General features: G+C 39.5%; 1 protein-coding gene across 5 annotated transcripts in view; it reads right to left on the bottom strand.

Moving 5' to 3' along the window:
• Window positions 1-384: 384 nt before the first annotated feature.
• Window positions 385-14,020, bottom strand: part of SESN3 (sestrin 3) — a 41,249-nt gene continuing 27,613 nt past the window's right edge. For 2 of the 5 annotated variants that reach the window (XM_035328464.1, XM_035328494.1), the window contains exons 4-10: window positions 13,365-13,547; window positions 12,740-12,976; window positions 11,032-11,200; window positions 8,740-8,855; window positions 5,980-6,170; window positions 5,443-5,587; window positions 385-4,694 (exon numbers count right to left, since the gene is read on the bottom strand). In XM_035328464.1, coding sequence (XP_035184355.1) covers window positions 4,608-4,694; window positions 5,443-5,587; window positions 5,980-6,170; window positions 8,740-8,855; window positions 11,032-11,200; window positions 12,740-12,976; window positions 13,365-13,547 — 1,128 coding nt within the window. In that variant the 3' untranslated portion in view covers window positions 385-4,607. The remainder of the gene's footprint in view (window positions 4,695-5,442; window positions 5,588-5,979; window positions 6,171-8,739; window positions 8,856-11,031; window positions 11,201-12,739; window positions 12,977-13,364; window positions 13,548-14,020) is intronic. The other 3 variants (XM_035328471.1, XM_035328476.1, XM_035328483.1) reach the window with 3 other exon arrangements.

Here is a 14,020-nt window from a genome sequence, read left to right as displayed (position 1 = left end):
CTGCGTGGCAAGAAAACTTGCTCTACGAGATAAATTAACACTGTTCAAGATGCCCCTGAAGTTTCCTCGTGCTGCTTTGTTCCTTGCATCTCCCACACCCGTGATCCATTCAGTAGGTATGAAATGTCAAATTCGTTTTCAGTTGGAGATAAAAAGCTTAATTTTTAATTTCCAAAATGTGAAAAAGCTGGTGGGTGCATCTCTTTAGACAATCAGATGTGCTGGGGACACTAGGGAGAATAAATCTGAAGTTCAGATGGGGAAAACTGACATTTTTGTCCAGCTCTTGGAATGATAGTTAATGGCAAGCCAATTCTAGCAGCTTTACATTCAGAGCAGCTCTGGGAAAGTTCATTTACTATGAATCCCCCCCACACCTCTCCCTTTTGTGCAACATCACCTCTAATTTATGGGGGACGGATCTGAATGCCTAAGGAAAATATCTGAAAAAAAAATCAGTTTTAATCAGGAAGATTTGGAATATATCCGTCCGGCCAAAACTTTCGTCCTGGCACAAGCTATCCACTTGCTAATCCCAATAAATCTTTTCTGCAAGCAGAGGTTAAATAATCTATCTCTTCTAAAAGAGAGCCCAAACTCTGGAATAGGAGCCTGAAATGCATGTCAATGTGCATGGAAAACACACATGCATGAGAAACATCGAGAACCTGTTCTGCAAGAGCAGCAGCTTACAGTTTAACCTCTTTTGAAAAGATTTCTCTGAGTCTATATTAAGTCCCCCAAACAACCCATTTCATTAACAATCGCTGCAAATCACATGGATCTGCTACATATTATTCCTTTAATCTCTATGGAAACTGCTTTTATTCTATTGAATTTAGGTGATTAAGTATCTTTAAAAATCTGACTCAAAAATGCAAGTGGGCACCTTGTAGGGTTTTGCTGAATGCCTAGCTGCTTAAATTCCCATTGAAATTCAGGCAACTAACTGCTTTTCCCAAAATCCTCTGAAAGCATCTATCAGCATTGCTACGAACAAAAATACTGTTGAAGAATCTGGTGCTTTGACCTTCTGCACTCAAGCAAGAGAGAAGCAAAATGTTTTCCTTTTTGTTCTGTTCTGAATTTATACAGAGACCTACTAGGTTTATAATTGTTTATAATCATGGATTTTCCTGTGCTTTAAGATTTCTTCAATGCATAGGAAGAGCTGACGTGGCCATTTGCCAGTTCTTAAAGCTGAAAGTACATCCTTTTCATTTTAATCAAGTTTTTGGGACAAAGTATGTATGTTTCAGTTCAGTCTTACGAACAGTTAAACTCATCTACAGCTTACCAAAATTCTCACAGGATACCTCAACGCTAGTTTTAGTAGCTATGAGTGTAATAAATTCTACCTTAGTTAAAAATGGTTTCTGTTCCAACGTGATGACGCTCCTGTGATCATCAGCTGCAGGCGGAGCATCCTGGGAATGCAAATGCTTTCTCCAGCTGGTATCTTTTTCACTTCTCTTCATTACCAAAAAAAATGGAGTGATTTCCATATAGTGAGAATATGCACTACCAGAACACACATTTTACAGTGATTCTGCAGCGACAAGAAGCTGTCCCTGCTCAAAGCTCTGTTCCCTACTTACAGCATTTCCTGTGCTAGCTAGTTAATTTGGACCTAACGAGCTTTCTCATCAGCAGACAGGAGACTGCACACTTTGTTTGTACGTTGGTCACAGCTGGGATTCCATGGACTAACATAGATGCTGGTAAATATCAATGCCAATAAGGGAAAACAGAGGGAGAGTATCTACGCTTCCCACGATTATGGTACTCTTCAGGATACTATTAATGATCAAAGGGTGAAGATTCACATTCACGAGTGCTTTAAAAATGTAAAAATTCCAAGAACACTTGCACATTACAATTTGGCACAGGGTGAGCCTAAAGCGTGCATAAAGCATCCGGTATAGCTGTATGACTTTAAAGACCTATTCTGAACAAACGTCTAGTAAAAACCATAAATCTGAGTATAAAAACTAGGCTATAAATTGTTACACTGTTAATGCAATACTTTGAAAAAAAAAATGCCACATGGAAAATATCTCCAAAAGTTTCAAGTTTGCATTTAATATTAAAGGAAAAAAAAGAAATAGCAAACTACTTGCACAATGACATTTCCTATGGTGGAATGTCTTGCAGGCCATATGTGACTTGATATGGCACCTTAAAAAAAATTACTGATTTACTACAAATTTTATGAAGCAATCCATTTATGGTTTCTATATTTCAAATCTGCTCAGGTACTTTGCTCTGAAGGCGTTTGAGCTGGCAAGTATATTTCATAAGGAAAGAAGTAAAGGCACTCATGTTTCCAAACATAAAATTCAACCTACTCTAAGAGTCTTTGCATTTCTGAAGGGAAACTAAGCGGTCCTATTAGTTACCCAAATCTAGTTTCACCTCCTTTCCAGAGCTCAACTGTGCTTCTTGAGAACTACTTGACTTCTCAAAGCAAAGGAATTTGAAGTAGTACTGTACGGTTCCCACCACTCAAAAAAAAAGCAAAAGTATTGCATGAAAAGTCCTCTCAGCAGAACTGTTTTATGCACAAAAGCCAGTCGGTATGGCCACTACATTTACAACAGGGAGGAAGAAGAACTATAACAACTCAGAAAGTGAATCTAAGTTCATACATATCAGTGTCTCTACACTTCTGAGAAATCTTGGCAGTTAGCTATTGAAGATAAATAAATCTGATGTTTTACCCAGTGCTCTCTCTAGCAGACAGTCTGATGCTGTCTAGAGGGTACTTTTCCAAGTAGCCAACATTACATTAAATAAAAAAATATTACTGATTTTTCCTCAAAGGTTTTTCACATGCAGAATCTGCAGTCTGAAAGTGCAGAGAAGTGTACAATCATTTAGCTTTCCTATCTGGAACAGACAGATTAAGCGAAAAATCCAACATGCGAAGTCACAGCAAGGTCAAGAAAAGGGAAGAAAACTAACTTTAAAGCATAGTGGTCCATGATTTTGTCAATGAGAAGTGTTACAAGTATGACTGGTAATATTACCATTTTCCAAAAAACTACTCTGAAATCATCAATGGAAAAAAATCCTGTACTATCTTCTACAATCCAATGGAATATTAAAACGAAACCTATCCAGTTAGTTCTGTACGTATGCAACAGAAACAAAGCTCACCCTCCTCAGAGCACTATGAAAGGTCCAACAGACGAAAGTTTAAGCAGTGACAACTTGCATCCTACTGGGTAGGTTTAAGCATCTCTTTAGGCACTTCACTGGTTCATTAAATGCAATACAAAATAAAGCTATAAATATCAACATTTTGTGCTCTTAAAATTAGTCAAAAGCAACAGAAAACAGCACAAAAGTGTGACATTTTTGGCAGCTTATTTCTTCCCTTCCCCAATATTACCAGTTGTCCAAGAATGCTTTGTTTTGGGGATGCTTTGGCATCTCAGTATCAGGTTGTCTTAAGCCATAAAAACTAAAACAAAACTGCTAGGCCTTAGACAATAAAGAAATTTGGTTTTAAAATTTCTTTATGGCTATATAAAAAGGACACTTTAGCAGTGACATGATAGGGAAAAAAGCTTGCTTTCTTTTTAAATATTGCACTTTTCTTTTGTTCACCCACACTAATGCATAGAAACTTTTAAACTTTGAATATTAAGACTTCATGCTATGAAGAAGTTATGGGAAATAAATTTCTACACATCCAATATGAAAGAACAGATATGCTAGCCTTCCTTTACTTTCCTTACTTAAAACATCGAGAAAGAAGAGAGTGCAAAAAAACCCACAACCCTGTTTTTGGTCAGCCTGTGTATCAACTTTATAGGTGCCAACTAAACAAATTGCAACATGTGATGAGCATGGATATTGTAAAGACAACTGAGGGTGACTGTCGGTAAACCAAGATTATGCATGATTGAGACACGGTAAGTGTAGCTGAAATGGCAAATTGTGAGGGCTCTTCTCTTGGGAAGAGGCATGATAAAGCAGATGAATTTTGCACTTCAGTAGCATGCTGTAGAATTTGTCACGATTAATTTCACATTAAAGTGTGGTCAATGTTTGCATCCACATTTCACATCACCTTCAATTGCTGTAGTAAGACAGTGACCGGCAAGCAGTCTCCGGGAGACACAGAAGAATCCAGTGGGCAATTCAATGCAGCACAGCGTGTGCGTCTCTGTCAGTTATGGCATGGTGGTACGTTCTCGGAACAGGCAGAACCAATCTTCTGGTGGACTCCACTAATCTGAAAAATGATTGCTTGGAAAAGAAGTCTCTAAGCACTTCACTCCGGTGCTTAAAGAACAAAGCGCTAGAATCGAATATAATAAAAAGAGTTTTAGGATTCTGACCACTGTGCAGAAATCCAACCGGAAACAATGCAGAGTAGTGCTCCTCAGTGTTACTTTTGTTATCATTAGTAATGTTAAGCATCAAGAAAATAAAACACGTCATTGCACATTACAGCCGTCAAGAAACACGGCTAAACTTTGACACTAGAGAATTTGAATAACCTGATGCTACATCACAAACAGCTTCTGGTGTGTATCTATTTCAAAAGGTCTTTACATACTCGGTAAAAATTCCTTTACTCCCTCCCAGTGACTGCTTCAGGTTAAGTGACGAGTTATGGCACGAAGGGCATACAGAAGTTCTGCTTGCATACGAGCTTCCATTAGAAGTAGATTTACGTGAACCTGTTAAAAATTAAATCGGACATTTAATTGATCTTGGAACACAACACCATTTATTCATTTATGCTAACATTTGTAAGCTTTAGTAAAGTAATGTGGCATGAAATCATGTACTTTCTCCCTGTACCCTGCTGCAAGACTCCTGTTCCTTTTGGGAAACCTGTCTAGTACGCCAACACCAGACAATGTCCTAGGACTGCAAGGAACTGCCCTCACCTGCTTTAAGCAATCTTCCATCCCAGAAATCCCAACAAAACCACTTCTGTATCTTAATGGTATTAAATCAGAATAAGGAACAGTTCATATGCCTGACAGGCTAGCAGGCACATGAGCATCGAACCCTTGTCAGGAAGCATTTAGCTTAGATATCTGAAGGCACACTGACATTTTTATTGATGAAAAACACCATGAAGACTATATTTGTATGGAATAAGCTCTTTTTTGATCCACAGATCCAAAGTATCGGCACGGTTAACCACTTCTGTACTCCCCAGTTTATCCACCTTTCTATTACAGCTGTCAGTTCAATTTTATGGAGAAGTCACTCAAAATAAAAAAGAGTAGAATCAGTATTTCCAGTACTCCAAGAAGTAATTTTGTAAGACTGATATTTAACATTCAATGAATTAACCTCGCTTGTTCTTCTCCTGTTAAAAAATTTGACAGATACAGCTGTTTTTAGGAGTCACAATATTTTCATTTTTACAACACGTGGCTCTCTGTGAAGCCCGTCTGGCTATGAAACACGTACCTTCTCCGAGTGCTTGAACTGACGCCAGTAACTGTCGTACATGCGCTTGGTAGTTCTCTCCGGGTAGCAGGTCACTGTCTTTATGTAAACCTTCAGGCTGCGTTCAAGTAGCTGATTAACTTCTCCATAATCATAGTCATCATACCTGAAGAACACAGGCAACCACTCTGTTGGATGTAAGTTTTTAAAAGCACGGTCTTTTGTAGCATTAATTTCTTAAACATTTGTTATATTAGCTGGAATAAAACCTGCTAACAGAGGAAAGGTTTAGTATCGGGACGCTGTTATTTCTGGAGAGAATACAGAATTGCTAGAAGACATTTCTATAACAACTTCTGTTCTGTTTCATACACATTTTCTTAACTGGAAGTGAAAGCTGTACTGATGTAACAGCAAAAAATCACCACTAACGCTCAAACTGAGCTACTACCTCCACGTTTACACTGGGGTCTAAGTCTAACTTCTCACATAGTTATTTTTTCATCTGGTGTTTCCAGTTTTAAATGCGCTCCTTGGCCAGGGGGTTCTCTCCCATACCTGATTCCGTACATACAGTGGACATAGTTAAATAAAGCTCTTCTAAGAGTAGTTGTATCAACATCTTCATGTGTTGCCATAGTGTTATACGTGAGGTTATACACCATCCGAAACTTCTCGTCGAGGAGATGCCCAATATCAGAATAAAGCCTGTTTACAAGGGAAAAGCCATGATTTTCCCACGTATAGTCCTGCAGGAGAGGAAAGAAACATATAAATACACAAGTGAAGTTCCTACTCGATCCTCTCTATAGCTCAATAGTTTTTGTAGTCTATGAGTTGTAACTTTGCTCTCCTCAAGGAATTTGTGTTTTGAATCCTTCTTTTAAATCACCTTCTTCCTTCCCCCAGGTTTCCTGGCAATGAATGTCACATCACAACATTATATCATTAGCCTACATGAGAGAAAAAAAAAAAACAAGCTTGTTCTGAAGTGTTGAGGCAATTTTCCACTTCTTGCTCTGCTGATTTGACCAGTGTCATTCTGAGTGGGATGGGCTTGTAAGTTTCCAGATGTATTCCTCCTGGAGGCTTTGATGCTTCACTTCAAGAAGAGGTGGAATATGTGCTTTCACTCAGGATGGACGCTGGGTGAAGTGCTGAAAAGTCCTTGAACAAAGTAATAAAATCCAGGATGCTTTGGTCTTAAACAAGCACGTGGACTGCAAAGGTAAAAGCATGCCTGCTCACAACAGGAATGGGAAATCTTTGCAAAGCGGTGGCAAGGCATCAACAGCAGAGGAGAATGACCCTGCTTCAGAGCAGTGTACAACCACTCTCCATGCTGCAGTTATACAAAACGTGTTAGTTTGCCCACTTCCTTGGCAAGTGGTCAATCTCTCAGCCACATGACCTCGTTACAACTGAGGGAATCATCTCATGTTTGGTGTTTTTGTGGATGCCCCATCCCTGGAGGTGTTCAAGGCCAGGCTGGACGGGGCTTTGAGCAACCTGGTCTGGTGGGAGGTGTCCCTGCCCATGGCAGGGGGGTGGAATTAGATGACCTTTATGGTCTCTTCCAACCCAAGCCATTCTATGATTCTATGATCTCCACACCCTTTTCTGTGAAAGGCTATTTTCAAGAAGTACCTGTGGGCAAGGGCTCTTACTCACGTGTTATAGAGCTCACCTACTGGACCGGACCTAATTGCTTAGGAGTGCGGGGAGTATTATCAAGGACAATATTCAGCTGCTTAACAGAGGAATTTGGTGACATCTGAAATGCCCCACAACATCACATTTGGCTCTCAGCTGCTGGTCCAAACTACCATGAAAAACTTGCGAGATATGCCGGATCCACCAGCCCTGCAAAGGTTTCCAGGACACCCAGGGGGCATCGCAAAAGCCTTCGTAAACAGAAGCCCCAGGATGGGGAAAGCAGTGTTTATGAGCAACGTCGTTGATTCATACCAACCATGAAAAAGGAAAACCAAAAAGGTTGAAAGACATTCTGCTGTGCATGAAATACCTTTTCCTACTGCTGAATTTAAACCCGCAGAGACAAACGGTAGTCTTGCTTCAACAGAATAAGGATTGAATTTATTGCAGAGTTTGGGGATGCTACTTCAATTTAAGTAGCATTAATAGCACAGCATCTGGGAGGCTGGGGGTATACACATCTAACTCCTTGAGAGAAGGACATACTAATAAAGTTAAATTACTAAGGTGACTCCTTTGAATGGAGGCCAGAAGCTGTTCTGTTTATTTAAGAGCAGAGACATTTTAGTTCCAATTTCAACTTCTGTTGAGCTTTTTTCCACGGGAGCCTGCTGCTCCTAAAGTAGTTAAGCAGCACTGATTTACAGGCTCTGACTCTGCCTTTCTCTTTTTGGCAATATCTACCTACCTCAGGCTCATATAAAGACCACAGAGTAAATTATCCAGATCAGCAACAGCTGCTGTATAGATAAATACATTTCCTAAAAGTGATCACAGATTCTTTTTCAGCCTTAGATACGTCCTCTGACCACCGAGTTTTCCTGAACCTACTGTGTTTTTCTTGAAGTTCTCAGTTTTGGTTTAAGATATATTCCATTACTTACAGTTTATCTGTAGCTGCTGACTAATCTATTCTATAACCTGGAACAGAATTACCTGCAGTGTCCCTGATGTTACATATTACGAAGAGGTTTGTGACTCTGGTCATGGATGAAGATGCCGATATGTCAGACAATGTATAAACAAAAGGACAATTCTTTCAACAGCACTGAAATATATATATATACTCATGAAGAGCCCAAAACGTCAGTGTTGCAGTAATCATATGTAAGAATGCCTTTTCTTTTCAGACATTCAAAGTCCAGTGATACGCTGTGTCCACAGGAATGACTCACTAAGCTGCTCTCACAGACATATGTGCATCTATTTATTGATAACCACAGGACAGAGAACACTTGATAAAAATGGCAGGAATAAGGTGTTCTTCCAACAATGTTTTTTTTTTAAACATTTGGAGGGACAGAAACAAATTCTTTCTTTTCTTTCACTTTCATCTCATATTGATTGATATGCCTTACAGTTTTCAAATATTAATCCTGGTAACACTTAGAATGAGACTGAAAGCTAGATATCCCCTTGTTTGAGATTTATGAATAGTAAAAGACTCATCTCTCGTAAATTTATAGAAGCTTTAAAGTTATTTAATGGACCACAGCACGGAAAAGCACAAGAAAAACACGTCCCACTACAACTACTTTACACTCTGTCCTGTAATGACATATACATATACTCCTTGAGTGATGCACTTTGAAGAGATGCTACCTGAGCTCTGAATGTTGGCAGATGGTCTTCTCCTCGCCTTGCAAAGTCTTTGTACCCAAACCCAGGATCTTCAATATAGCGGGAGACATCTGTGGAAACTATTTCATCGTCAAATGCTGTAGAAAAGAAAAAAAACACAGCAAAACACTTTGCGTTAGGCAAGCACAGGTGTTAGTGCTGACTTCCAGCTAACGTTCTATTGCTGGACTGGAGAACAACTAAAAAAATTGTGCAAACAAAAAGAAAGGTATGAAGGAAGGAAAAATTAAATCCCAATCAACTTGTATGGGATCCATACTTTTCATCGAGCCAACTAAATGTCAGCCTACACCAGACATCTAAGATATTTCTGCAAAATGGGCTCCATTTCTGGAGGTGTGCTCCTCTCTGCTGACTCCTGAAGAACACTAGATATCACAGAGTCATATCCTAAATCAGGCAAGATGAATCTTGTTAGTAAAGTTATTATGCTAAGAAATAGAAAAACGTATCCTTGACAACACGATTGTCATGCTGAGCAGGTATGGTGTCCAGAATTACACCAGCTCTGTTCTATAACCCAGAATATGAGCAGCAAGAAAGCAACGCTACACTCCGCTTGTAAATATCAACTAAAAATTACAGGAAAGCAAAGAAGTCCACAGAACATCAGGCTGAAATTTTGCCAGAAGCTCTAGTAACTAAGCATCTTCAAAGAGCTCCAAAACGTGTCACTAAGCAAGTGCAGGTTTTCTATCAGGAATCCATCTTTCCCTCCTGAATAAACAGGTGGCTTGATTGTGTAACTACCTTTGCAGAAGTTGACTACTGCATAGCTGACTGCATTTGACCCTGATGTTAAAATCCTGGCTTGCTTCCACGTGCATCGACGGAACAGTTGCCATATGTCCACTGTTAGCACCTTAAAAAGTCAGTTAATCTAAGAATTGCAGAAGTGCTTTATCTCCTCTTTGCCTCATTAAACAATCAAAACATAACTGCGTAGGAAGAAGCTTGCACAGCATCTGCTACAGTGAGTCCTCAGTGAAGAATGAAAAACCTGCACGCACACACTCCTCTCCCCTGGCAATGGCTGGATTTCATGGAAGGGTAAAGGCACAGTGCACACAGACTCCTCGGCTCAAACTCAGCAAAAGGAAAAAAAAAAAGGAGGAAAGTCAACAAGGCTATCAGCAACCACATTGACAAAACCCTCCTGGCCCAAACAACACCTCGTGCTTGTAAGCTTGACGTTGCAGACTTACGGAAGTCCTGATTTGACAATGGAACTGCAGTGAGCGTTGGTTTATCTACACCGTTGAGACTGTCTGACCAAATTAAAATAGACTGAAAATGGACAATGCCCATTTGAAAAAAAATCCAACAATGATGTTGCTGGATCTGTTTTCTTTCAGAGATTCTGCATATACTTAGAAAGCCCCAAAACAACCTTTGCTGATTCACAGTATGTTCTTCCTCCCTTTTGGGCTTGGTGCACAAAAACATGTGTGATCTGGCTTATATTCTGAATAACAACAATTGATTAGCCAGTAGTGTGTAGCTTCAGCTTCCTTACCAGATTTTCTCTGAAGCTACCAATAACACCTATGATGCCCTAAGTGCACAGTGTTCATGTGATGCATGGTATTTTATGGGTCATTTCTTAAAAAGATAAAAACTACGAGCTTCAGGTTACCTCTAATGTGAGGAGATGATCTGAGATTCTGACTGGATTAACAATATCACTTGAAACACTTTCTTTGGAAACAAAACCAACTTGCTGGCTGTACAAAACATTTCACTGCATGGTTTGTTAGAGATGAAGGCCTCCAAGAGTGTATGAAAAACACTGGAAAAGAATCTTTCAGCTCAGAATTTTGAACAATACTTAAGAATAAATTGAATGCTAAGAAATCTCTGACATAGTACAGGTAATGGAAAAGCACAGCAGTATGATCGCTCAGAACAGCAAGTCGTCGATTCGTTGATGTCCTTTCCAGGCACGAATGAATTAATTTGAATATATAGAGCATACAAAGGAAAAGGAATTTACACACAACTCTTTAAAGAAGCTTACAGGCTTTTTTTTTTTTTTAAAAAAAATAATCAGAAAAGCTAAATTTCAAGTAACAAAATGGATGTTGGTGTTTGCCGATCAAGAAGGGTTAAGGAGATGAACCAGGTCACCCAGGTCACTTACTAAGCCAAGAGCCAGAATAAAAAAATGGACAGAAGGAGTTGGAATCATTGAACTGGACTCAGTGTTTAGTTCTTGCAAGCACAAACAAAATAGAACTGGAAAAGCACAAGTACCTCCACTAATTACTAGCAGGCTCTCCTTCTTCTCCTTCTCAAAGCGAGTGTCCATTTCTTCCTGAGAGGCTTCTTCATCCTCTTTATCTTCTTGTAGCCTCTTCATCCTCTCCATTAAGGCCTCCAGCTCGCTTAAAGAATCTGCAATCTGCAAAAACACCATGACATTCTGCAAAATTAGAAGATAGACAACATGTGTCATCCTCAGATTTCATGCTCAACAATGAATGTTCTCAAAAAAAAAAAAAGAAAAAAGATAGCAGCAAACATAAGAATTCAAGCCAGAATGCATTTTGTCACACAGAGCACAGACAAACAGCTGCCAGGAAGTCAGAAGAAGGGAGGTGGTGTTACTCTCATCTTCACACTACACTACTGCAGCAAGATAAACAGCAAAAGGGGTGGCGTTTGAATGTGTAAACTGCTTAAAACCTATGTCCCACTGTAAAGACTGCTTGGGAAAATCCATCTACGTGCCCCATGCGTATCAGAAAACAACTTTTAACCTGAAGGTACCTTTGTTCAGTATATTGGTAATGCTAACTATCTTACTGAAGAGATACAGCACAACACTGCAACACAGGACCACAACCTGAGACAGAATATATCAGTATTTTCTTTTTCTTTTCATTTATTTTCATGATCTGTACTCAAAACAACCATTACGTAGACTTTCTTTTTCTTGCTTTTGTGCAGAAAACAGCCCTCTTTACTAGAAATACATCAAAGTTTGGGGCTCTGTGATCTCTATTTGCCATTCACATTTTTCATAAGGTAAATTGTTTGGTCTTCCTTTTCCATCTTTTCCTTTCGATTCTGATCTTCTGCTCATAGACACAAATGCTTTATTGTGTACCACTCACTGCTTAACAAGCAGCACGCAGTCCGCGGCAGCCTTTTGCCTGCTACAAATGCAGAATAAGACATCCCAGTGATTTAAGCTAGCGTGTCCTGCAACCCAGAAACCTCAGATGCAGTAATTGAACTGATGGATCACATGCTCACGCTGTAAGCTGCCTGCTAATTTTTACAAATGTATCTAGTGACTCTGCTCATAATCCCTATCTTCCATCAAAGGAGATGAGGCTAATTCAGCAATCGGTATTAATTCAAGGACTTTTCTTCAAAGGCGCTTTCAGAAAAAAATCCACATTTAAGTTAATTAGCTAGTAATCAAAGTCCTCTGTTGGTTGATTCAAGACCAGAACACCCGCATGAAAAACAAAGCCATTTTATTTCAGACATTTCCTCCAATCTACATGGAAGCGCTTCAAAATTGACCTGTTTTGTGATTGAAGGCCTTGAAGTCAAAACGAATATTGTGACCTCTGTTTTTTTTTCCCCATTTCTTCTTTCATTCCGCACGATAAGAACACGGGTGACACAATGCTCCAGTCAGTGATACACTATCTGCAGACACTGGGACTTTAAGCTTTCAACTGGAAGCAAAGTTTTCGTCTTGCTCAATGGGTTGTGAGATTAGCTATTAAAATCACATTACTCTGACTATCATCCTCCATTTCACTGTGGTTTAGAAATGGATTACACGGCAAGCTGTTACAGCTAATGTAAGAGTTACCAGACCCACGCATTCCAGTAAAGTAGACAAAAACTTTCAAGCTACCCTGAAATTTAAACAGGAAAGAATGGAAGAAAGCTTTCTAATGCAAAACAGAGGCAAGCAAAAGAATCTTCTTGCAACACTAACCCCAAAGTTGCTACTTGTGAGGGATGCATTTTCTATGTTGTTGTCATTGGCAAGATCACAGACACAGAAGTTGTTGACTGCTATAAGTCTGACTCCATTAGATGTATCCGGATCTCTCTCTGGATTAATGCCACTACCAAATACAAAACTTGCCAAGGCATGATAATGTGCCAACAGGACAACAGCATGCACCAGTTCAGGAAGAGACCAATTATTTTCCCCAGTCTTGACAAGTTTCTGAAATGAGAATAAAAAAAGTGTAAATATAAAATTTATTTTGGCCCCAGCTTTTGTATAAGAATGCTATGTACTTTAAAAACGGATCAATTCCTTTCCTCCAATAACACCGTAATCCTCTTGCACACAAACTCTCACTAGATAAAAAAAAGAGAAACCTAATATATTATCTATTTTCTCTTGGGGATATCATAGTCAATGCCGTTCCTAAAAGATAAATCTTGTTGCCTTTGTCACAAAGAAGAATTTATTGGCTTATTCAATGCTCTAGTACTTGCCTGAAATTTTAAACTCGAGGTAATGAAGCCTAACTGGATACTACAGTAGTTCTTAGCAGTTCTCGTTATTGGACTTTTATTGCTATTACAAGGCACAATTTAACAGGTACCTGAATGTGCTCTTTTGTGATCAGCCAGGGTCGGTGTGCAAGGAGCTTGTTTATTTCGTTCAGATTTTTCAGTCTTTGGGGAATGTATTCTAAACCGTTCAACCATTCTGCAATCCCGCCAGTCTTCAAAAACTCATCAACGTGCATATTTATTAGGTAGGAACACTGATGTCTGGCAGCTGCCTAAAATAATTAAACACAGAGGGAAAAGGTCAGCACATTAGCATGTAATCTGGTTTTGTTGCAGGTGGAAGCAGGATATTAACACAAAGCAAAAATAAATTTAGTTGCAAAAGACCATGTTTTATATTATAAAGCTCTACACAGTAGGGAGGGTTCTCCAATAGGAGTAAGTGGATTACTCTGAATCACAGAATCTAATTGAGGCTGGAAGGCATCTCTAGAGAACGTCTGGTCCAACCTCATCTCGCAGTAGGGCTGCCTTAGATCAGGTTGCTTAGAGCCTTTTCCAGACAAAATGTCCATCCTTGGAGATCACACAACCACTCTTGGCCCTTGTTGCAATATCTGAGCATCCTCATGGTAGGAACTGTTTTCCACGTGCCCACCTGGAATTTGATGTGACTTCAGACTGCTGCATCTCACCCTGCTGCTGTGCGCTGATGGTTAAATGCCCAGAAGTAAGGTGACAGAGT

This window comes from Oxyura jamaicensis, chromosome 1 (genome assembly GCF_011077185.1).
Source record: "Oxyura jamaicensis isolate SHBP4307 breed ruddy duck chromosome 1, BPBGC_Ojam_1.0, whole genome shotgun sequence".
Taxonomy (NCBI): Eukaryota; Metazoa; Chordata; class Aves; order Anseriformes; family Anatidae; genus Oxyura; species Oxyura jamaicensis.
The sequence above is the reverse complement of the archived record's forward strand: the minus strand, read 5'-3'. Positions and strand labels throughout refer to the sequence as shown.